General features: G+C 41.8%; 1 protein-coding gene and 1 long non-coding RNA gene across 2 annotated transcripts; one reads left to right on the top strand and one right to left on the bottom strand.

The window, feature by feature from the left end:
• Positions 1-872: 872 nt before the first annotated feature.
• LOC120550573 lies at positions 873-1,472 on the bottom strand. Its single transcript, XR_005637755.1, has 3 exons — positions 1,407-1,472; positions 1,214-1,307; positions 873-987 (listed from the first exon to the last, which is right to left on the bottom strand). It is a non-coding gene; the product is annotated as an uncharacterized LOC120550573 (long non-coding RNA).
• A 790-nt stretch (positions 1,473-2,262) lies between these two features.
• On the top strand, positions 2,263-23,244 carry ints4 (integrator complex subunit 4). Its single transcript, XM_039787143.1, has 24 exons — positions 2,263-2,421; positions 4,528-4,722; positions 5,714-5,831; positions 6,450-6,556; positions 6,715-6,829; positions 7,201-7,286; positions 7,445-7,495; positions 8,414-8,502; positions 9,690-9,810; positions 10,006-10,077; positions 10,219-10,393; positions 10,695-10,900; positions 11,072-11,214; positions 11,917-12,032; positions 12,432-12,565; positions 12,865-13,019; positions 13,815-13,908; positions 14,064-14,144; positions 14,249-14,379; positions 14,481-14,540; positions 16,156-16,315; positions 18,259-18,402; positions 19,252-19,372; positions 22,399-23,244. Exons 1-24 carry the CDS (start codon positions 2,368-2,370, stop codon positions 22,593-22,595), a joined length of 2,925 nt encoding a protein of 974 aa, XP_039643077.1. The 5' UTR covers positions 2,263-2,367; the 3' UTR covers positions 22,596-23,244.
• The last annotated feature ends 86 nt before the right edge of the window (positions 23,245-23,330 follow it).

Genomic DNA, 23,330 nt, shown 5'->3' with positions numbered 1-23,330 from the left:
GTCGATCTGAGAGAATTTCCTGAAAACAAACATGCACAATACATGAGCTTGTTCCGTTTTCATTTGAGACAGGAAATAAAATGCAACACACATTTACCTGTACATCCTGATTTGAAAACCAAAGTACATATAGAGTTGAGGACGCTTTTATGCCATGATCCATTATTGACCCGGATGAACTGCTCTCAACTGATCTTGAGGATGTGGCTTCTTGCGCCACAAAGATTTCACTGGCAATATCATATTGTCCCACAAAGTCAATCAAGCTCTAAAAAGATGTGAAACAGTGTTACACCAGTCCAGTTTTACAACCCACTGAGAAGACACTTGATCATATTTTCTCAAGCTGAACACACATCACCTGGATTGGCTCCGACATGCTATTGATGTGTCCATTTGGATATTTAAATTTGATCAACACCCCATCTGAGGGTTCCTCACATGCAGACATTCGCTGACGTCTTGCCTCAATAGCCTGAAATGTGATTTCTCTCATTAAAGAAAAACAACCTTCAGCTAGTTTATCAAACTAATATATTATAAACAAACCTTTTGACCTTTTGACGTCTTTCCTCACAGGCCTGATAGGCTAGTTTCTCCTATTAAAAGAAGACCACATTAAAAGGTATGTATTAATTCTGTATGAGAATGTAAATCATAAATAGAACTTTGAAGTTTTACCTTCACCTGATCCACCAACAAACTTTTATTATACTCCTGGTCTTGCTGGGCACGTATTGCTCGCCCTTCTTGAAGAGCCTAAAGTAAAAAGAAAAGAAAAGAAACTAACCATCAAAATAGCACACACGCAAAATAAATAAATACTTTAAAAAATAGATTCTATACAGTGTCAAAATTGGTTACCTGATTTGCAAACACACTTTGAGCTTGGGTACTCTCAGCCACAGGCGCAGTCTCATCTTGTACTGGAGCAATTGAGAGCGGTGGGAATGAATTTATGGATATGGCAGAGGATGTGGATGCCACCTGGTAGCACATAGAAAATCCAAATGACTTCTCCTTCAGCAAGAGAACACACTCACTCACAGTGCAAACAAAATACATTAGAAAATATCCATAGGTAGAAAAATTACAAAAACTGTTATCCTAGGGAATGTAACTACTCAGACATCACACAGAATCGATACATCTTAACACATTAGAAAAAGACAATAAAAACACTGTTTATATTTGTATTTGCCACTGATCTGACCTGATCTGAAACCAACTTGTGAGGGCTCATCTACTGCTGGAGCTGCGAGTGGTGGGAATGAATTCTTGAACATGGCAGAGGGTGGTGATGTTACCTGAGGGTAGAGAGGGTAACTTCAGTTATAGGCATAGACATTACAGAGAACATGTATGATTGTAGTATGATATAAATCCCTGTGTATATAATTCCATACCTGCAAGACCGTGGCTCGTGGCACGATGTAAAGTCTGCTTTTGCCAACAACTGCTTTTAATTCCTTCACTCACAGTTTCTCTATCTTGAATAAAACAATACTGTCCTGCCCATTTTAACATTAAACAGGTTATTATTGCTGCAATTGTTCCTGCTGTAATAACTGGCTGCAAATAAATAAATAAGGGGATTTCAATGAAAGTGATTCATGACACAGAATGAGGGGGAAAATGGGCAAATATGACATTCATGTGGAACCAGGCTGGCAAAAGAGGTAGTCCAAATGTGAATTGTTGAAGTCAATTTTAGATGATCAAAATCAGAGGGGAAAGGCATAGTCTGGAGAAAAATAACCCAACACTGGCAACAGTGTAGGGATGATGCAATAAAAGGGAGACATTTACATTCAATCCGAAAAAAGGAGTAGGTATGTTAAGAAGTAGGGGAACAAAACAGAAAGAGCATGGAACAATAAACAGGCAATGAATTGGACCCAGCAACCTGAACAGCACACATCACATTCTAGGGAAGCACCCAACTGTTTTTTTGTGATTATTGTGAGGTACCAGAAACTGTAGAGCTTGCAGGAAATATGTATCAGAGAGAGGACATGTTGGAATGAAAGGATGTAGGATAACAGGAGCAGGAGTAAAGAGTAAAGAAGACCCTGGAGTGTGGTGATATGGACAAGGAAGAAATGATTGGTCATCCTTCTAATGAGCACTGATGAAGAGAAAACTAAACATACTGGACACTGTAGGATATATCTACCTCCAGAAGATGGCAGTAGTGCAACATTTAGGATGCAAGCTGCCGTTAAAACCCAAAGAAAGATAATAAAAGAAGAACGAGTGGCATTTACAAAACGCGTTTTACCATTCTGTCCGTAGCTACGGGACGTTTGAAGGGACAAATGTATGCTAGCTGAATAGGAAGCCTTGGCTAACTGTATTTGCCTGAACATGGCAGCACACCTGAAAAAGCGAGTTTATGAGGAATTTTCCAGAGTTGTACAGGTGAGCACATACAAAACCCTCTTACCGCTGCTCGCTGTAGACTCAAAATAACGTAAGATAAATGTTGACGGTTGTGCTTGAGAGCTAACTAGCATCTTAGCTAATGCTAAATGGCTAGCTAGCTACCGTTAACCCGACCACAGCCAGCCGCTCAGTCACAACAACGCAGGTCATTTCTGTGATATATGTACAACATAAACATTATACATAGATTTATATAACGTTACAGTATAGTTTGATTACAGTTCTAACTCAAGTGACCTAACAACCTCAATACTTTCAATATCAGCTGTTAGCTAACGTTAACGACTTTGTGGAAGATAACGTTAGCAATAGTTACATTATATTCGTTTATGTGGATTATAACGTTAATGCTGTCTGGTTAGTGGCTTCACACGTTTAAGCCTATAAAAGTGAATGGCCGGGTGTTGCCCTGTTTTCAGCTTTTTAAATACTTTATTTAGCTTAAGAAGTAGGAGAGTTTTCAGAAACACATAGCTACATGCTCTTTAACTGGACAGGAAGGGAAGGAAAAACAGACAAAAAATAACTAAAGCTGTCAGACAAATGTAGGGGAGTAAAAGTCGGTAGTTACCTCTGAGCTGTAGCTAGTGAAGTACAAGTATAAATTAGCATAAAATGGTAATACTCAAGTAAAGTAAAGTACATAACATTTGGACTTGAGTAAAATGTACTTTGTTACATTCCACCACAGCTCTAAGTAGGTTAGTAGTGTAACACTGACACAGAAAGACACAAACAGAGACACGCACAGACAGACACGGACACACACACACACACACACACACACACACACACACAGACACAGACACACACAGAAAGACACTGACAGAGACACACACAGACAGACAGACAGACACGGACACACACACACTGACACAGACACACAGAAAGACACTGCGACACACAGACAGACAAAAAAAAAAAAAAAAAAAAAAAAAAAAAAAAAAAAAAAAAAAAAAAAAAAAAAAAAAAAAAAAAAAAAAAAAAAAAAAAAAAAAAAAAAAAAAAAAAAAAAAAAAAAAAAAAAAAAAAAAAAAAAAAAAAAAAAAATACGTTATACAAGATGGATCTGTCTGATCAAAGTTGAACGTTACTCTTTTCCAAGCCGTTAGAGTCATTGTCCAACCTTCATTGATCTGCTGGTTTACATAAATATCTTTGCCACGAGTTTTGTGCTCAAGACCTTCCTTGGTCGGCGCTGTTATTCACGAGTGACTTTGAGAAGCTAGCTGTTGTTTGATTTGAACACTTATGAGATGGTCTGTCATTATTACACCATGTTTTCAGAATCAGATTTATTGGCCAAGTATACGTACATACACAAGGAATGTGACTTCGGTAGGTGTTAACTCTCTATACATTCAACAAATAGACATGTGGTAGTAAACATTCAGTAGACAAATAGTAATATAGACACATACTGTACAATAGAGACAACAATATACATATAGGTACATATCAACATAATATACAAATAAGACAATATCAAGACAAGTACACATGGAGTGGGATGTAAAGTGCAAAAAGTAATAGTGCAAAGTAGTGTGCAAGATGCATATTGGAATGATAAAGATAAGATGATGTCGGTGGGAAAGAAGCTGTTCTTATGTCTGGTAGTTTTTGTGCGCAGGGATCTGTAGCGCCTGCCAGAGGGGAGGAGGTTTAAGAGAGTGTGTTCAGGATGTGTGGGGTCTTTGGTGATGTTCTCTGTAGTAATCATCACCCATCAAATGTACACGTGCAATTGTGTCACCTCTGGTTCCCCATCAAGCTATTATTGGACCTGACACTGAGAACCAACCTAGAATAAAACCACATTTCTGAAGATGTTAATTTTACAGGGAATCAGCAGCAAGCAGTGCAAAGGTCAGACTCATCACAGTCAAATATAATAGAAAATAGTGACTGTTGGGAGACTAACCTGCCCATTGTTTCTAAAATGTTCACATGACATAGTAATGCTGAATAAATAGTGCAAGTTAGAAGTTTTGTCTGAACAGAGAAGGAGAGATTACACACCATGAGGGGGAAACCAGAAGGCTGCCTGTTTTTTGTGATAATAATTTAGTTTTATGCTGACAGATTCCCCAGGAGGAAGCTCCGGCCAAGAAGCTGCGACTGTCCAAACCCAGTAAGTCTGCGGCACTGCACATCGACCTCTGTAAGGCCACCAACTCCACTGATGCCCTGCAGTACCTGCTGCATTTCGCACGCAAGCCCGTGGAGGTGGAGAGCGTAGAGGGAGTGGTCAGGATCCTGTTGGAGCACTACTACAAGGTAAAGAACTATGGGTCGTAACCTAGAACATGTGTTGAGAGCTTTATAAATATAAAGATAATCTCTGCCAAGTTATAATAAAATAGCTCTGCTGTGCTCATACGTAGCCTGTAGCTGTAAGCACAATTTACTATGTCTTGAAGTTATGTTCACTTGGTTCAGTCAAAGCTACATCTTCACTTTATGAGGCTTTTTAACATTAATATGCGTTCCCCCCAGCCTGCCTATGGTCCCCCAGTGGCTAGAAATGGTGATAGGTGTAAACCGAGCCCTGGGTATCCTGCTCTGCCTTTGAGAAAATGAAAGCTCAGATGGGCCAATCAGGAATCTTCTCCTTATGAGGTCATAAGGAGCAAGGTTACTTCCCCTTTCTCTGCTTTGCCCGCCCAGAGAATTTGGCCCCTGCCATGAGAGAGAGACATCATGGCTTTCAAACAAGCAAAGTGGCAGTTGGTCAAGGCCACACCCCCACCCTCCACCTTGCCCCCTCTCCTCAATAGCTACAAACACAGAAATGGCACATCCTAAGAAAAGTTAATTGTGGGACTGGCTCTAGTGGCTGTAATTCTGCACCAAGGCTGAATTTCGGGAAAGAGACTTCAGATACAATATTAGGGGACCACTAAGGTCTATATAAAAGAGACTTCAGATACAGTATTAGGGGACCACTAAGGTCTATATAAAAGAGACTTCAGATACAGTATTAGGGGACCACTAAGGTCTATATAAAAGCATCCAAAGAGCACCATGTCATGGGACCTTTAAAAACTAATATATAATATATTTTCCGTATTTTCATGATGTTAAGTGAACGGTCACGTGATATGTGTCGTCAGACGTGTTAATATGGACGGAGATTAGTTCTGCTACTGGAGCTAAAACTGTCGTGTGGAACGAGATGGTTTTCGTCTCAAAACGAGGCTTAGAAATAAACATGTAGCCGAAGTCCCCAGACCAAAATATCTCTGATGCTGTTGATGTGCTCTCCCAGGAGACGGATAACTCGGTGAGGCTGAAGATTGCCTCTCTGCTGGGTCTGCTGTCCAAAACGCAGGGCTTCAGCCCCGACTGCATCGTGGACGACGCCATTAACACACTCAACAATGAGAGTAAGACACATTTATACAAAGTCTGCAACTTGTGTTTTTTACTCAGATATTTACACACATGCACATACGATTCTCTCTCATTCTGTGTTTTTGTTACTTTTACGCTCAACAAGCCATAATAAAACACATTAAAGCATTATTTGTTTGTAATTGGGAAAGAGATTTCGAGATTTCCTTAAAAAAAAAACTGTTTTAATAATTCAAGAAGTGCATCAATGTTGCTAAGCTGCATTATTGTTCGTGGGCACTGAGCAGTGTTTTCACAGAACAATGTGATGAGACGTGTTAGGCAGGATTTTGGAAGGATTTATGCAACCTGTCTGGCGGAGAAGAGCAGATATCTTGTCCCTTTCAGATTTCAAATTAACGATGATCTTTAAATGTATTTCAAAATGTTGTGTTAAACGGGTTTTCAGGAACCTCCCTAGGGGAGCAGTGGAAATTGCAACACGATTTGTCTTTCCAAGCACTAAAAACTCTTATTTACACTTTAACATAAAATGTGATTATTTAAAAAAAAAAAAAAAAAAAACACATTTGACCACACTCTCTAAAAACACAACTTTGGATAGCTAACAAAGCGTCTGCTCTGTTCTGTTTCTCTCTGTGTGTCTGCAGAGTCACATCAGGTCCTCGCCCAGCTGCTGGACACTCTGCTGGTCATTGGTACACAACTACCTGAGAGCCCTACAGTCAGACAGAGGCTCATAGAGATGGCCTGCAAGGTCTGTGACTGAGACACACACACACACACACACACACACACACTCACACTCACACACACACACACACACACACAATTAAGTGTCCTTTACGGACTCAACAGGACTCTCTGCACAAAGCAACCAATCTCTTCCGTGTTTTTTCTCGTACTTCCTCTCAGCACCTGTCCGATACGTATTTCGGGGTGAGGAACAAGTGTCTGAAGCTGCTCGGATGTCTCGGCATGGCCGACACTCCTCTCAACAAAGACAACGATGGACTGGGCGCATCATTAGGTTTGTGCCATCGCTCAGCATATTTGGGCGGCTGAACTGTGACTCTGACTTTCCTTACTTCAGTAAACAATGTTTGCATGCACTTGAATGTTTAAAATGTGGAGAATAATACCAGACAATGTATTCTGTTCTGGACATTTTTTTTTATTTCTTTACATTTATTTGCGTGGCAGAGTTGAATAGAAATGTAAGTTTTTATGGATTTTTACAAGGCCGTTACAGTCAGAACTCAAAGTAACTCTCAAATCTTTGAAATCCCCTCTTGAAAGCGGACATTTATGGGTCACGATTGTGCTCCGTGTGAGTTGTTGTGTGACGTGTTGGCAATGGTTCTGCTGCGTTGTCACTTTACACGTTGCTCTGTGCTCCAGGAGGAGTGAGGGACATCCAGAGTATCATCAGCGACTTCTTTGGAGACCAGGACCCCAGAGTCCGCACTGCAGCCATCAAAGCCATGGTAGGACTCCGCCAGCACCTGCACTCACCAGAAACCTAACCAGCACCACACTCATGTAATTAGGGACCTCACACGATGCGTATACAAGGCAGCTAGAACTCTTATTTTAGTGGTTGTTCTTTTTGTATAACAGCTCATTCTGTGTGTTTGTTTTCCAGCTGCAGCTGCACGAGAGAAGAATAAAGATTCACGAGATCATTTATGACCAGGTACCAGCACTGTTTATCTTCACTGAAACCTGCTGTAGGAGCCACATGTTTCTCCTGTATTTTGGTTCATGGTCTCATTTATAATATTCATTGATTTATGATATTATGCGCTGATATTGTATGTGGTGGGCGTTAGGGGTGGGAATCACCAGAGGCCTCACGATACGATATCATCACGATACTTATGTCACGATACGATATTATTGCGATTGTAAACATTCTGCGATATATTGCAACGTATTACCTTTTTTCCAACTTCAGATTTTTCCCAATTTCAAATGATGTCCCCAAAGGACAATTTTGTCAACATCTGTTTTATCTAAGAAGATACATTTCTCTGTTTGTTCATCTCACTTCCATTTTATTGCTGCAAAATGGGGATCGTCAAGCAGACAAACTGACCAACACATATATCGTAAAAGATGGATACTTGGCGTCTGTGTATCGATACAGTATTGCCACGAAAAATATCGCGATACTACGCTGTATCGATTTTTTTCCCCACCCCTAGTGGGCGTGTTCATCGGGGTTTGGGGCGTAAGTGATTACAGTATATTTGTTTGCTTCACTTGTTGACCTGGTTTTGGGGCTTTGACCGAGAGAGGGTGAGCCTGGGAGCCAACACCTTCTGTCGACAGCACTCACGCACTTATTCGCATCACAGAGTAACTTTACATTTGGTAGTACCAGTTGTATTTTACGTCTGGAGGAATAAAGTAATTGAAACTGGATCTTCAGCGCGCCACAGTGTGTTTTTCATCTCTGTGTTTAGTCCCTCGCGGCAGCACTTTTTTTGTTTACAGCCGGCGATACCTGCCAAAATAATGAGAACCCTGGAGTAAACAGAACTTACTCACAGTGGGCATTTAGACTTGTAAACTTTAAAAAAAAAAAGTGTATTTCTTTGTGTGTGTGCAGGCCTGCAGGTTGCTGTCAGACGATTATGAGCAGGTCCGCTCTGCTGCGGTGCAGATGGTTTGGGTGCTCAGTCAGCTGTACCCAGAAAGGTGAGAAGACTGACCGTCAGTATAGCTGTAGAGTTAAGGCTTGGTTATACTGGCACACAAAACCATCCCTCCATGTTTTTCCACGCTCTTCAGCAAAATGCTTCTTCCTCCCCCAGTGTGGTGTCTCTCTCTGACCACATATTTAAGGCTCTTTGACTCTCTGTGGTTTGTACATGAAGAATCCTACAGATGTTTGGCCAGGTTTCCCAGCCGACCATGTTGAACTGAAAGCGCAGGCAAATGACTGAAAAATATTCCTTTTTATTTATTTAAAATGTGCAAAACAACAGATGTGTCCTCTTATCAAAAGAGCAACTGAAATGGTATTTCATCTGAAATAACAAAAGAATTAATACACACTAATAATTAGATTTTTAAGACAAACCCCCACATCAAAATAACAAAATAAATAGAAATAAAATCACTTCAAATAAATTAACTAAGAAGACCTAGTGAGATCTGACGTCAAACAAGTGAAATCAAAGGTACGTCACGCCCTAGGCCGTTTAAAAATTGCAGAGCGATTTTATTTTTGATCTTTACAAGTTTTATTTATCGACTTTCAAACGGATACACACGATGCATCGTTGCATCAAATTAAATTTGGTTTCCCATGATGCCACAGTGTATTCTCTTGAAAGTATTTGTTATGTTGATTGCTGATATTTGTATTTGGTTAGCTAGTTACTAGGGCTACTCGATTATGGGAAAAAACATAATCACGATTATTTCGGTCAATATTGAAATCACGATAATTTAACACGATTACTCGTTGACTTCTGGAAAGATGTTGCAATTATTGAACTTAAAAAAACAGTGGAAAAAGTTAAATAAATCAACCGTAAAATAATACATACATCTGTGAAATTCGCCTTAATACTTTTCCTATTTAAACTTTATTTTTTCATTCAGAACACGAGAAAATAGTTTACTTGCAAAACGTAATGAGCTAAATAATAGTTTTTCTCGATTATTCGTTTTTTGTGATCGTTGAGAGCCTAAATCATAATCACGATTAAATTTCAATTAATTGCACAGCCCTACTAGTTACTTCAACTTGCTGAAGGTTACCAAAATAAGTGTTTTTTTATACATTTACAGTATTGGCTGCAATACTGTGATTGGCTGCACCAGTTTGTAGTGGCCCTCGCCTGACTTGTAGTTCACTGTTCTGTCTGTCCAATCAGCATTGTGCCCATTCCGTCGTCCAATGAAGAGATCCGACTTGTCGATGATGCATTTGGGAAGATCAGTCACATGGTCAGCGATGGCTCCTGGATGGTCCGGGTGCAGGCGGCTAAAACACTGGTGAGGGAACAGACCAACGCGCAGAATTCACATAGCTCTTTAAATCTCTATAAATGCAGATATTTTTTGTAGTTTAATCCTAATTGACGGTTGCTGGGTGATTAAATAAAGAATGTTACGTTCACACATTACTGTACACTACTGCTCAAACAACCAAATACAGCATTTAGAAGTGGAGCTTTTTTTGTGTGTCAGGGTTCGATGCTGCAGGTGAGTCCTCACTTTCTGGAGCAAACTTTGGACAAGAAGCTGATGTCAGATCTCAGGGTAAGCAATGGGCGTTTGGTCGCAAGATGTCTGCTTTTGTTATTGGAAATCTGTGAACAAAATAAGAAATTATAATAATGTTAATCAGCACGTCTCCGCCCCCTTTCCTTTCTTTTTTTTTTTTTTTTTTTTGGTGTCCAGAGGAAGCGCACGGCCCACGAACGAGCCAAGGAGCTCTTTACTTCTGGAGAGTTCTCCTCTGGCAGGAAGTGGGCCGACGACGCCCCCAAAGAGAAACTGGACACAAACACCGTCAACCTGATCGCCTCAGGGGCCTGCGGGGCCTTCGTTCACGGCCTGGAGGACGAGATGTTTGGTACGTGAAGCAATGGTGCAGCATGTCTGCGTTTTACCATCAAACCATTTCAGTCCTGATGTAAACAAAGATGTCCTAATGACAGACACACACACACACAGCCTCAGGATGTTACCTATTTTGACAAATGATATCGATTTTGTTGATTTGTAGTCGAAGATGTAGCAAAAGATGGATGCATCTGAGACCTCATAACTGATTTTTGTTGCCAGATTGAGTGAATATTCCCTCTCAATCTGTTTTAAAAGTGTTTTTTAAGGGTTTTTCCCACTGGTGATTTTCTTTTGATATTTTTTTTCAGAGGTCCGTATTGCGGCAGTGGAGGCGCTGAGCCAGCTGGCTCAGTCGTCTGCCAGCTTCGCCGAAAAGTGCCTGGACTTCCTGGTCGACATGTTCAACGACGAGATCGAGGAAGTGAGGCTGCAGTCCATCCACGTGCTGAGAGAAATCTCTACCCATATAACACTCCGAGAGGACCAGCTGGACACGGTGCTGGCTGTGTTGGAGGTAAAAACACACACACGGGTCAAACAGTCGATCTCTAAACCCTGAAACTGAAATGAAAAGTATTTTCTTGTAAGTTACAATCGTTATTCAAGCCTGATTTACACACACACACACACACACACACACACACACACACACACACACATTGATGAAGTCCCTGTCGGTCTGCAGGACTCGTCTCGTGACATCAGAGAAGCTCTCCATGAATTGATTTGTTACACCAACGTCTCCACTAAAGACTGTATCCAGCTGGCTCTGCTGGAGCTGCTGAAGAACCTCAACAAATATCCCACCGACCGCAACTCTGTCTGGAAGTAAGTTTGTGTGTGCGTGGTATGTGTGGTATGTGTGGTGTGTGTGTGGTGTGTGTGTGTGTGTGTGTGTGTGTGTGTGTCGTTTTGTTTGTGCAAAATGTTCCATGTTCAGGATTAGGACCAGCGCTTCAGGCAGGGGTTTTCAAATTGCATGCTGTGGGGGCAACAGTTCTCTTTTTATTTAATTTTTTCAGGTCAAGGACCCCTAAACTGAAACAAATTTAGATCACTGTTAATTTTCTCATTGTACAATTTTAATACTGTCACCACATAAAAACAGTAAGGCGACATTTCTACCCTTTTCCCGCTGAAATTAGCGTGTTTATTGAGGCATTAGAGTCCTTTCCCATTTCCAGTAGACTCGAAACAGGGTTAGTAAACCGTAGAAAGCAGCATGGAGGCCAGAGACAATGTGACGGTGGTTACTTCTACCAATTCACTATCTTTCAAACTCGGTGCCGACTATATTTGGAGCGATGTCTCTGATCGCCGCTTGCACAGAGACGGGTTGAATTAGTTTTTCCAAACAGTAGTTACCGACGGAAATCGTGAGCCGGAGCAGATAAACACCTGCGACGGTCCTTCTGATAACTTTTACTGGATGCTTCTTTAAAGTTATAAAATGTTATGTTTTGATCTTTTAAGAAACTGTCCATTGATGACCTGATGACCTTATTTTTTTATTTTCTTCTTTCCCCTCAGGTGTCTAAAGTTCCTGGGTTCCCGTCACCCGACGCTGGTGTTGCCGCTGGTCCCCGAACTGCTCAGCACACACCCGTACTTCGACACACCAGAGCCCGACATGGACGATCCGGCCTGTATCCTGAAAACACCCCCTGAAAATCTCCAAAAACACTTAATGAGAAAATCTCCATAAAGCATAATGTTTTTCTTGACCCATTCTTTAAATTCCTTTTGGATTCATCGTCGTACTGAGATAAAAGTTGCAGGAACAAGTTGAAAAGAGGATTCAAGGAAACCAAGGCAGTAACAAACTTTAAACGCTGAACGTCAGGCGGTGTTGTTAAAATAATTGTCTCCTGCAGTATTTTATCATTAACAGAATGGATCATTCTCCTCATTTTTCAACAACTGGTTGCATTTAAGTTTCCTCGAAAGTTGGCATATTTTGTAAAAAGAAACTAATAACGGATCAGCGCTCCCGTCCGGACGTGTAGACCGTGTTTTTCTTTCTTGACTCTGGTGGTCGCTCTCAGACATTGCGGTTCTGGTGTTGGTGTTCAACGCTGCCAAGTCGTGTCCCACCATGCCGGCGCTGTTCTCCGACCACACCTTCAGACACTACGCCTACCTGAGGGACAGTCTGTCACACCTCGTGCCGCCACTAAGAGTGAGAACTGAAATACTGTCGTTTTTGTCAAAACACCAAAACACCAGCCATTTACACAACTTTGCCTTTAGAATAAGGAGAAGACACATAGTGCTACAATCCTTTGCTTCACAACACACACATGTAACAGAGAAACCATTCTAAAATCAACCTAAAATTAACTTAAGACATCTTAGGGCATGAAGGACACATCTAACAATACAACCTCTTAAAAAGACTGTAAGAGTTGAAGGGCTATGTGCAAAAAGCACCGGTGTATTTATTGCACTTTTCTCCGTCTCCGTTGTCCTGTCTTTTAGTTGCCAGGCAACGGTCTGGACTTGGTGGACTCGCGTTGTGGTTCTGGTTCTGTGGAGTCGGCTCAGCTCTTCCTTCAGGAGAGTCTGAACAGGGTCAGCACCATCCAGAACCTGGAAGCACCTGGAGCCCAGGACCTGCTAAACTTCACCATACGGTACACACACACAGACACAGACACACACACACACACACACAGACACAGACACAGACACACACACACACACACACACACACACACACACACACACACACACACACACACACACACACACACACACACACACACACACACGCTGTGTTCGAAACCGTTCCCTATCACGGAAATAGTGCACTATATAGTGTGTTCAAATTTTCTGTGGATAATTTCATTCACTATATAGACCACTATGAAATACCCACAATGCCCAGCTAATTTGAGCGTACATACGATGTCCCCTACATTTGACTCCCCTATACCACGATGTCTTTTCTTGGAGGAGAAGAAGAAGAAGAAAAAGAAGAATGACCTGCGAAAACTGAAAATATAAAATGGGCCAGGCTTTTGTTCGTAAACGTAAGCCGTTTAAATATAAGCATTTTACGTCTTTGATGTGTTAGTGACCCAGCTTTTGAACGTTTTTACACTGCTGTAGGACGTATTATAAGTAATTTTTTTTGTTTTGGTGTGTTTACATGATGCTGGGTGCGCCCGCTCCCGTCACACAAGTATCTGCTGACGCAACGATGTTAAGGAATTTTCCGTGTAGTGTTCAATATCTTTTTATTCCCTTTTTGTAGTTCACTGTTTAACAAACACAAAGGTACATAGGAAATAGAGAGGGAGTGAAGGAACACTTTCAACACAGCTTGTGTGACCTAAAGTAAGCACAGAAGCAAACAGAATGCACCAACCTGTTTGGTCAATGGATGAGAAGGAGTTTGTTAACGTGTTTTTCCTCATGTTTGTCAGAGACCTGCGGCGGCTGGGGGAGCTGCAGACGGAGCTCGCTGGAGCTGCTGATTTCTGTGCTACGTATCTGCGCTGCCAGCTGCTACTCATGAAGGTACGAGTGTGTGTGTGTTTGTGTGGGATTCTGTCTATTTACGCCTTGACTTATATTTGTTTGGGTAGCCTTAAGAGAAAGCTAACATTAGCATGGGTTTAGGGAAACGGATTGACGGTTTCAGAGTAAACTTACCTTTTGCCTTGTGTCCTCAGGCTCTGCAGGAGAAGCTGTGGAACATGGCTGTCCCTCTGTGCCTCAAACAGAACGTCACGGCCACAGCAGCGGCTCAACAGGTCGGCACACACTCCCTTACCCGCGTGTTGGTATCGCCACCGCACCTTTCGGGTGGCTGTTTTTAAATGTGTGTGTGGCTGTGTGTGTGTGTGTGTGTGTGCAGATCTTGGAGGAAACCTACAAGCTGGAGTTTCTGTACAGCGGTTTGGAAAGCAGACAGGTAGCCACTATACATCACATTCGCCTGCAGGCCAAAGCTCTGCAGCTCATCCTGACTGCTCGCACCAGGCAAGGGTCAGTACACACACACACACACACACACACACACACACACACGCGCACACACACTTCATGTGGATCATATCTGTGTGCTGATGCTGGTCATTTCTCTTCAGGCTGGATCCTCTCATCAGCAGCTGCGAGAAGTTTTTGCAGGACATTGAGTCGTTTCAGAGGTAAGCATCTTCATCTGTTTGTCTATTCGAACATTTGTGCTTAAATTTGTGAGTTAAAACAGCCCCAGCTTTAAAGTGCCCATATTATGGAGAAAAAAAGAAATAACTTTTTCTGGGATTTGGGGTGTTATTTTGTGTCTCTGGTGCTTCCACACGCATACACACTTGGAAAAAACAAACATCCATGCTGTTTTGAATGAGATACGGTTTCTAAATGTGTCCTGCCTTCAGTCTCCGGGTGAGCTGTTCAAAATCCGCACGGCTTTCTACGTCAGTAGCCGAGACGAGGTGGCTAACCGTAGCATAGTGCTAGTTCACCATAATCTACAAAAGAACTACTTGCATGTCCCTGTTCTGCAGGTTCTGCACAAAGTTGGAAGTGCGACCTCATTTAGAAGAAGTCTCCCGGCTAATCCTGCCTTGTACTGACTGAAGTTGTAGAAACAAACAGCTATCTAATGTGATCCTTACCTGTCAGGGCACGCCCTTATACTCTGCTTCTGACTGGCTAGTAGTCCTTACCTAGCTACTGTCAGGGCACGCCCTTATACTCTGCTTCTGACTGGCTAGTAGTCCTTACCTAGCTACTGTCAGGGCACGCCCTTATACTCTGCTTCTGACTGGCTAGTAGTCCTTACCTAGCTACTGTCAGGGCACGCCCTTATACTCTGCTTCTGACTGGCTAGTAGTCCTTACCTAGCTACTGTCAGGGCACGCCCTTATACTCTGCTTCTGACTGGCTAGTAGTCCTTACCTAGCTACTGTCAGGGCACGCCCTTATACTCTGCTTCTGACTGGCTAGTAGTCCTTACCTAGCTACTGTCAGGGCACGCCCTCATACTCTGCTTCTGACTGGCTAGTAGTCCTTACCTAGGTACTGTCAGGGCACGCCCTCATACTCTGCTTCTGACTGGCTAGTAGTCCTTACCTAGGTACTGTCAGGGCACGCCCTCATACTCTGCTTCTGACTGGCTAGTAGTCCTTACCTAGGTACTGTCAGGACACACCCTCATACTCTGCTTCTGACTGGCTAGTAGTCCTTACCTAGCTACTGAGCATGTGCGACTCCCAACAAAGACGGGACAGAAGTACAAAAGAACAAGAGAAAAAAAAAAAAAGAGAGATGTCTCACTCTGTAGCTAAAACGGAGAGCTCAACACACAGGGTGAAAAGAGGAGCTGCAGCAATGTGCAGTACAACAAAAATATGATGTTTTTTGAAAATTAAACCATGTAAACCTATTCTGATATAACTTCTAAATACAATTATGAACCTGAAAATGAGCATAATATGAGCGCTTTAACACATAACCACAGCATGTCTGGTCAATCCTGGCAAGACAAGTTAATTTGTAAAGCTTTTTTCAATAAAAAGGCACTTCAAAGTGCTTTACATAAGATATAAAAAGACATTACAACACGATTTATAAACAAAAGGCAATATTGGAATCTTTTTGTTAAAATGGATTTCATGAAATAGGTATCAGAAAAAGTATAGTTCAGGAACCAGTATCGAAGTCACAGTATAGGTACCGGTACCGGTACTGAAAGTTACAATAGGATACCCAGCCCTACCTCTCACTGTTTCTCCATTCCATATTTTCTGCATCCCTCAGGCTGTTTGTGGCAGAGCTGCCCCACCTGCAGGACAGCTTTGTGGATAAGCTGTTGGAGCTGATGCCCCGGCTGTCGTCCTGTAAACCAGTGGAGATGGTGAAGATCCTGCTGGCGACCCTGAGACTGAGCGGCCTGCTGCAGCTCAGACTGCCTGAGCAGGTATAATGAAGGACTTCCTACACACAACTCTGTTAAAATGTTTTAGTAATCAACAGCAGTGATGTTAAAAAAAGACAGGTCCTCTGCAATCTTCTTGCAAAAAGTTAAAAGGCCTTCAGAAGGCTGTTTGTGCCGCTACGCTTCGCGCGCTGTGTTTATTGTACTGACAAATTCAATATGAATTAGCCATCTAAATAAAAGCTTTTTAACTTTTTGCAAGAAGAGTGCCTTGGACCTTCTTTTGTGTTCCTTTCCAAAGAGCACTTTCATCAATCTATCAGTCAATCCATCAATCAATCAAACTTTATTTCTATAGCACATTTCATACAAATCAATGTAACACAATGTGCTTCGTACAAAAGCGACATAAAAACTTTGTGCGATTATACAGAGTAAAATATATACAAAACATATAGAACACACACACACACACACACACACACACACACACACACACACACACACACACACACACACACACACACACACACACACACACACACACACACACACACACACACACACACACACAGAACAACAAACTAAGTTATCAGGGAAATGATTTAGTTGCTGTTGCTCACAGTCAAATTCAAGGTAAAATAAGAGTAAGAAAGAGTCAATAAGTGTCTAAAGTAACATAGCTACAGTGAGAAATAAACAAAAACGTTAAGTAGAAGTCGAGTAAGATTAGGTGAAAAAGATTATTTCAAATGGATTGTACAAATTCTATTGTAATGCAGTGTCAAAATAAAGTACAGTGTCAACGTCAATACAGTACGAACATAAGTACAGTGTGAATAATAAGTAGCAGCAGTGAATAAATGTGCAAAAAAAAAATTTTGCACATGTAGCTTATAAGTTATTGCACCAATGTAATTATTGTCCAAGAATATGTGATGTGGAGACCAGGTGGAAGCCTCTCTCGGGTCCGTTGGCGGGGTGTTAAGACACAGAAAGCAGCCTCGCCTGCTCTGGAGTACCGAGGGATGGTTAAGAGGCCGCTGCCTGTGGATCTGAGAGGTTTTGCTGGTTCATATCTGACGAGCATGTCTTTATTATACTGATTTCTTTGACCTTCTGAGCACTCCAGACTAGGGCTGGGCGATATGCAGAAAATCAAATATCACGATATTTTTGACCAAATACCTCGATATCGATACCGCAACGATACTTTAGTGTTGACTATTGGTGCTTTCACAACATATTTACCCAATGCGATTTTAGTTAAATAATCATCAGTAATGTGGATATAATGACTAAGTGGGTAAAGGCAAATAATAGAACAGTTACAACAGTCTGGTAAGTTCAGAAAATGACATCACTCTACTGTAATGCAGCCTTTAAAGCCAGGAAAAGACACTTATGCCATATTATATTAAGATATCCAAAATCTAAGACGATATCTAGTCTTACATCACGATATCGATATCGTAAGATGAGATTTATTTTGTGACTATTTAATTAACAGGTGACCTTTTTAGGGTTACTGAAATAAGTCACATATTTCCATTAATGGTAGCTTCGTAGTGTATTCTGTTCCTTGAGTTAACAAGGGAGCTATCTAACATGTATACCCTGCCTGTAGTTCAGTAACAGTTATGCTGGCAGAGGGATATGATTTTGAGATGATGAAGCACGTTTTGTTATGAGTCTTGAGTTGTCCTACACTCGAGGAGTGTCATTAAAGTCAACCAAGTTTTACAGTCGAAGATGTCTCCGTGCTTTTACTCTACCCACGGCCCGAAAGTACATATATTTAAGAACGACGAGTTAATAGTTAACGCCAACAAGAACTAGCGTTACAATATAATATCAATATATTGCCCAGCTCTACTCCAGACCTTATTTTTTTTCTTCTTCTTCTAGCAGTGATGTACGGTTTGATCAACCGAGTACTGTTTTTTTTGTTTTGTTTCCATGAACGTTTCTCTGCCGGTTGACAGATCCATCGGGCGACCGCCACCATCATCGAGCCCACCGGGGAGTCCGACAACCCGCTGAGGTTCACGACCGGCCTGGTGGTGGCGCTAGACATTGACGCAACGCTGGAGCACGTCCAGGACCCTCAGAACGCTGTCAAAGTACAGGTCCGTTTTGATGTACAGCTAAATCGCTAAGCTTTAGAGGTTTCTTCAGCAATCCGACGGAGACCAAAACAAATGAATTATTTTAAAAAGGTGCAGTAAGTGATTGTTGATTTCTTGTCTCAACTGCCAAACAAATACAACCCTCCTTCATAAGCTCCACCCCCCCAGATTCACAGACGGATAACTACTGGCCTGCCGACACATTCACATGCGCCCCCTCCTCCCACCCCCCTACCATCAACACTTGCTGCCTGTCGTTGATTGGCTAGAACCGTGTTTTGTGACTCGTGCACTCCTTTCTTTTTAAAGAAGTAACAAATGTCTGATTCCAGTTTCTTAAATGTGAATATTGTTCTAGTTTCTTCTCTCCTCTGTGACAGTAAGCTGAATATATTTAAATTATGAACAAAACAAGACATTTGAGGGCGTCATCTTGGGCTTTGGGAAACACTGATACACATTTTACACCATTTTCTAGACCAACAACTAATCGATTAAACAAGATAATAATAATAATAATAATAATAATAATAATAATAATAATAGACAGATTAGTCGACAATGACAATTATGTAACTGGCGGTATCTGTTTTGACGTGAGAGTTCATTTTAACAGCCACATGTCCTTTTATTGTCGTTTTTTTCAATGTTTTTGACGCCTTTTTTCACAGTTTTGTTTTTGCTTTTTCCAATGTTTTAAATTGTAAAATTTTTCTTCTACACATTTTCTGCGCTTATTTCTACATCCCATATTTTCTGATATAAAACAATTTGACCCGAAGTCCACACAAGGGTTTTAAACTAAAACCCTTGACTGATTGACCGTCTTTCTGTGCGTCACACATGCAGGTTCTGTATCCAGACGGCCAGAGTCACGTCATCCATCCTAAACCCTCCGACTTCAGAAAGCCTGGACCGGACAGACACAGACTCATCACACAGGTTTACCTCTCCCACACGGCATGGACAGGTCAGTATCTGTCTGTCTGTCTGTCTGTCTGGCCCTGTTTACACCACAACGCTCGCGGGTGAAATATTTTACCAGATGTGCCTTTCGTTTAGATGGCGATGGCATTTTTGGGGCTTAAAAACGCAAAAAAAAAGTGAAACCACCCTCCAGAGTGGAAATCTTAAGAACACTCCACCATATATATATATATATATATATATATATATATATATATATATATATATATATATATATATATATATATATATATATATATATATATATATATATATATATATATATATATATATATATATATATATATATATATATATATATATATATATATATATATATATATATATATATATATATATATATATTTATTGACTGGCAGGACTCCCAGTCCACGCCCTGTTGAGCCTTTGTAATCTAAGGTTGTTTTTCGTTTCGCGCTACTAGGGAGAGAGGAAGGTTCTACGCAGGCACGCAGACCGGGTGGTGTTGTGTGGCAGTGCTAGTATAAAAATAAAAAGTGAGAACTGTAGGATTTTATTTCTAAAATGTGACCGATGACCCTAAAAGGCCAGACTTAATCTGACTCCAATTCTATGGTCACTGAAGAGTGTTCGTTTACTGGTAGATCAGAGGAAAAGACTCAGGATTCAAATTAAGACTCAAGATTCGTCCAGTTAAAGTTAATAACAAGCTTTAGTGAATGATATTGCAAAATACAAAAGCGTATGCATACGGATCAGATTACTTTTAAGACAAAACAGCCTATCGCTAAAACCTAGCAGACAGACGGAGATTCCCCCAGCATCTGATGCCGGCTAACCCAGAACCTTCACTTTTTATTCACTTTCTCTGCTTCATCGTGGTGCTGTTATCAGTTGGGTATAGTCCAGATCTTCTGGCTCCAGCCGGCTAACGATATGTAACGCACTGTATGAAAACATGACCCTGAGTTCTCTCATTCCCAGCTCAACAGAGACAAGTCGCTATTGTTGGGTCCGAACACCTGTATGTTTTTAATCTCCTACAAACTAAGGAGTTTCCTGAGAGCCAGGTCATTTTCATACTCTGTCACAAATCACGCTTGCAAAACACTGACCACTGTTGCCTCATTCCCCCCGATCAGAGAAGACCTTTTTTTTCCTCAGGCAATAATCTCAGACTCCCTTTTATAATGTTAAATCACTGTAAAACCAGATGGCCTCTCATAACTCTGGGAAACAAGGCAACAAGGTCAGCATCATGAACTCTACAAACCTGTTACTCTCACAAATATATTCTAACTGAACGCAACGCCACTTTTGCGTTTTCTCATCAGGTCGATTCCGTCTAAACATAGCCCTAGTGACGTATTCAAATGTTTTCAACTCCGTTTGCTATTAAACTGATTCAAGAGTCAGAGATTTGGCTACGTCGATGCACAACCACTGATCCAAATTCTGCACAAAATTTGTAAAATAAAAAAATCAGTACAGCTGTCAAAAAAACTTTTCTTTTTATTTGTTCTTGCACTGCCGTTTTTAGCTTGTGTCTGCTTGCTATGTTCTCCAATCAGAAACACATTTTAAGTTAACGCCAGCATTAGCAGCCAATGCTACTTCTGACTGACTCCAAGCTAAAATCCTTACTGAAATGGAATCGCATTGAATTGTTGGAAAATGTATATGAATGGGCGTGGCTCAGTGGGTTAGCACTGCTGCCTCACTGATCGCAGGTCTGCAGGTCTGGGCAGAGTTTGATTCCCGGTGTGGACATGGCCTGTCTGCGTGGAGTTTGCGTGGGTTCCCTCTGGGTGCTCAGGTGTCCTCCCACCATAAAGACGTGCGTTCCAGGTAACTAGGACTACAGTTGAAAATGGTTTAGTGGACCGCATTGATACGTATAAAATCTGCCAGTAAGAGAGACACACCCAAAAACTTCTAAACTTTCCCTTCATCAGCCGTGTATTTAGATTGACTTCGAGGCTCGTTCTAGAGGAGCCAGGCCTGCCCAGAATCGATCACCGGCGATCGCCACCCAATGCATGCTGGTTAGATTTGTGTTCGACTTAACCGGGCCTTAAAAGTTAGGCCCGACAAGGCCCCAGCCCGACAGAATTCGGCCTGAGCCCGACAAGAACATTTTGATTGACAGCTTTTTTAAAAGCCCGAACCCGTTCACAGCCCGACATTATTCAAATGTGCGCAGGCACGCACGCAAAGTCTCAGACTTTGCCGGTGCAACCAAAACGTAATTGCCAGAGGCCAGCCTCCGTTTCACCTCTTCAGCATTCATTTTTGCGCTAATCGGAAAGCATCACCTGACCGCTCATTCACCGCCCAAGCCCGTGTAAAATGATAGAAATTAAGACCGGTCCTGTCGGGTTCGGGCAAAGATCTTCAGCTCTAGCTCTGACGAGATCAAGGAGGCCGCAGCTTTGATAGTCAAGTGCCGCAGTTGCTCACAGTCAAATTCAAGGTAAAATAAGAGTAAGAAAGAGTCAATAAGTGTCTAAAGTAACATAGCTACAGTGAGAAATAAACAAAAACGTTAAGTAGAAGTCGAGTAAGATTAGGTGAAAAAGATTATTTCAAATGGATTGTACAAATTCTATTGTAGTGCAATCCGACTGCAAGACCCAGGGCATGATGGGAAAACGCCTGGCTCTCAGCTGGTCCAACAGCTGATTGGTTCAGAATCGACTCATCGTGCCGTTTAGAAGTCCGAGAGACTAAATCCGTTCAGGTTACGGATCATCGACAGTCGGTGGGTTATCAACATCAGCACCAGATCGCATTTTGACAGCTACTCTGTCATAATAACAACAACTGGAGACTGTGTACAAGCCGATATGATACGTGATTGTTTCTGTGACTTCCTGACTGAAGGCTGCTGGAAACTGTCCGACTTGACAGCGGCTTTTTGTCACCGCCCCCGGCTGCTGCCACCTGCTCTCGTCCACTTTACATGCGAGGCGCAGCTCATCTCGAAGGAGTCTATCGTTTCCTTGACTTTGTCTCTACCCTCTCTGTCTTCCTCTCTCTCTCTCACAGAGCCGTCTCAAATCGAGGTGCGCCTCCTGCTGGCCTACAGCTCCTCCTCAACCTCCCTCTCCTCTTCTTCGGCTTCCAAGCTGGGATGGAGCGATAGCATCGACAGCCTGCCGCCGCCAGAGGCCGCCGTAGAGGGAACCATTCCGTTCAGCAAGCCGGTCAAAGTCTACATCATGCCCAAACCTGCTCGGCGCTAACACGACTCATAACAGAAAGGACACCCAGACGAGGCTTTCACTCTTTACAGCGGGGTCAGCCCTATGGTCCCACATTTCTAAGAGGTTTCTTAAAATTAGGCCCTGTGTTCCCACAGCCCTATGTTAGGGTTTAGTGTTAATGTGGGACCATAGGGCTGTGGGAACACAGGCACACTCCCCTTTCCAGCTTTCAGAGAGCGTTTCTTGGCTTGTTGTTGAAAGAGGGCGCTAGCTGCTTGGCCCCTCTGAATTCAAAGCTGTACAAAAAAAAGATGACACCGTTTTGCTTTCTCTTCAAAAAAACACATTCAGTTTTAGAATTTGGACAAAAATAATGAAGTGGTAGGATGTACAAGAGTATATTTACTCATGGTGTGTCATTTGTATGAGGGAATATTTTTGTACTTGACCATTGTTTCTGAAAGATAAACCCATGTGATGGAGAGGATTCATTTTTCTAGTTTTTATTTAGCGTAGCAAACAAGCAGAAACACATGTAGTGAACTGTACACTCATTAGCTTTTACCAACTACACCACCACCACCATGTGATCACTCTTTTAGCTGACAGTTGAAAAGTGGTGATTGCAGTAGCAGCAACATTTCACAAAATTGCCCGCTAAAATGAAATGTTCTTCAATTTTTAAACTTAAAAAGTAACATTTGAAATTATACAACAATAAACTGGACATTAAGATGATTCAATCTTACCCTAGTCTCGTGTTGCCAGAGCATC

The sequence above is a fragment of the Perca fluviatilis genome, chromosome 2 (assembly GCF_010015445.1).
Source record: "Perca fluviatilis chromosome 2, GENO_Pfluv_1.0, whole genome shotgun sequence".
NCBI lineage: Eukaryota > Metazoa > Chordata > Actinopteri > Perciformes > Percidae > Perca > Perca fluviatilis.
The sequence above is the reverse complement of the archived record's forward strand: the minus strand, read 5'-3'. Positions and strand labels throughout refer to the sequence as shown.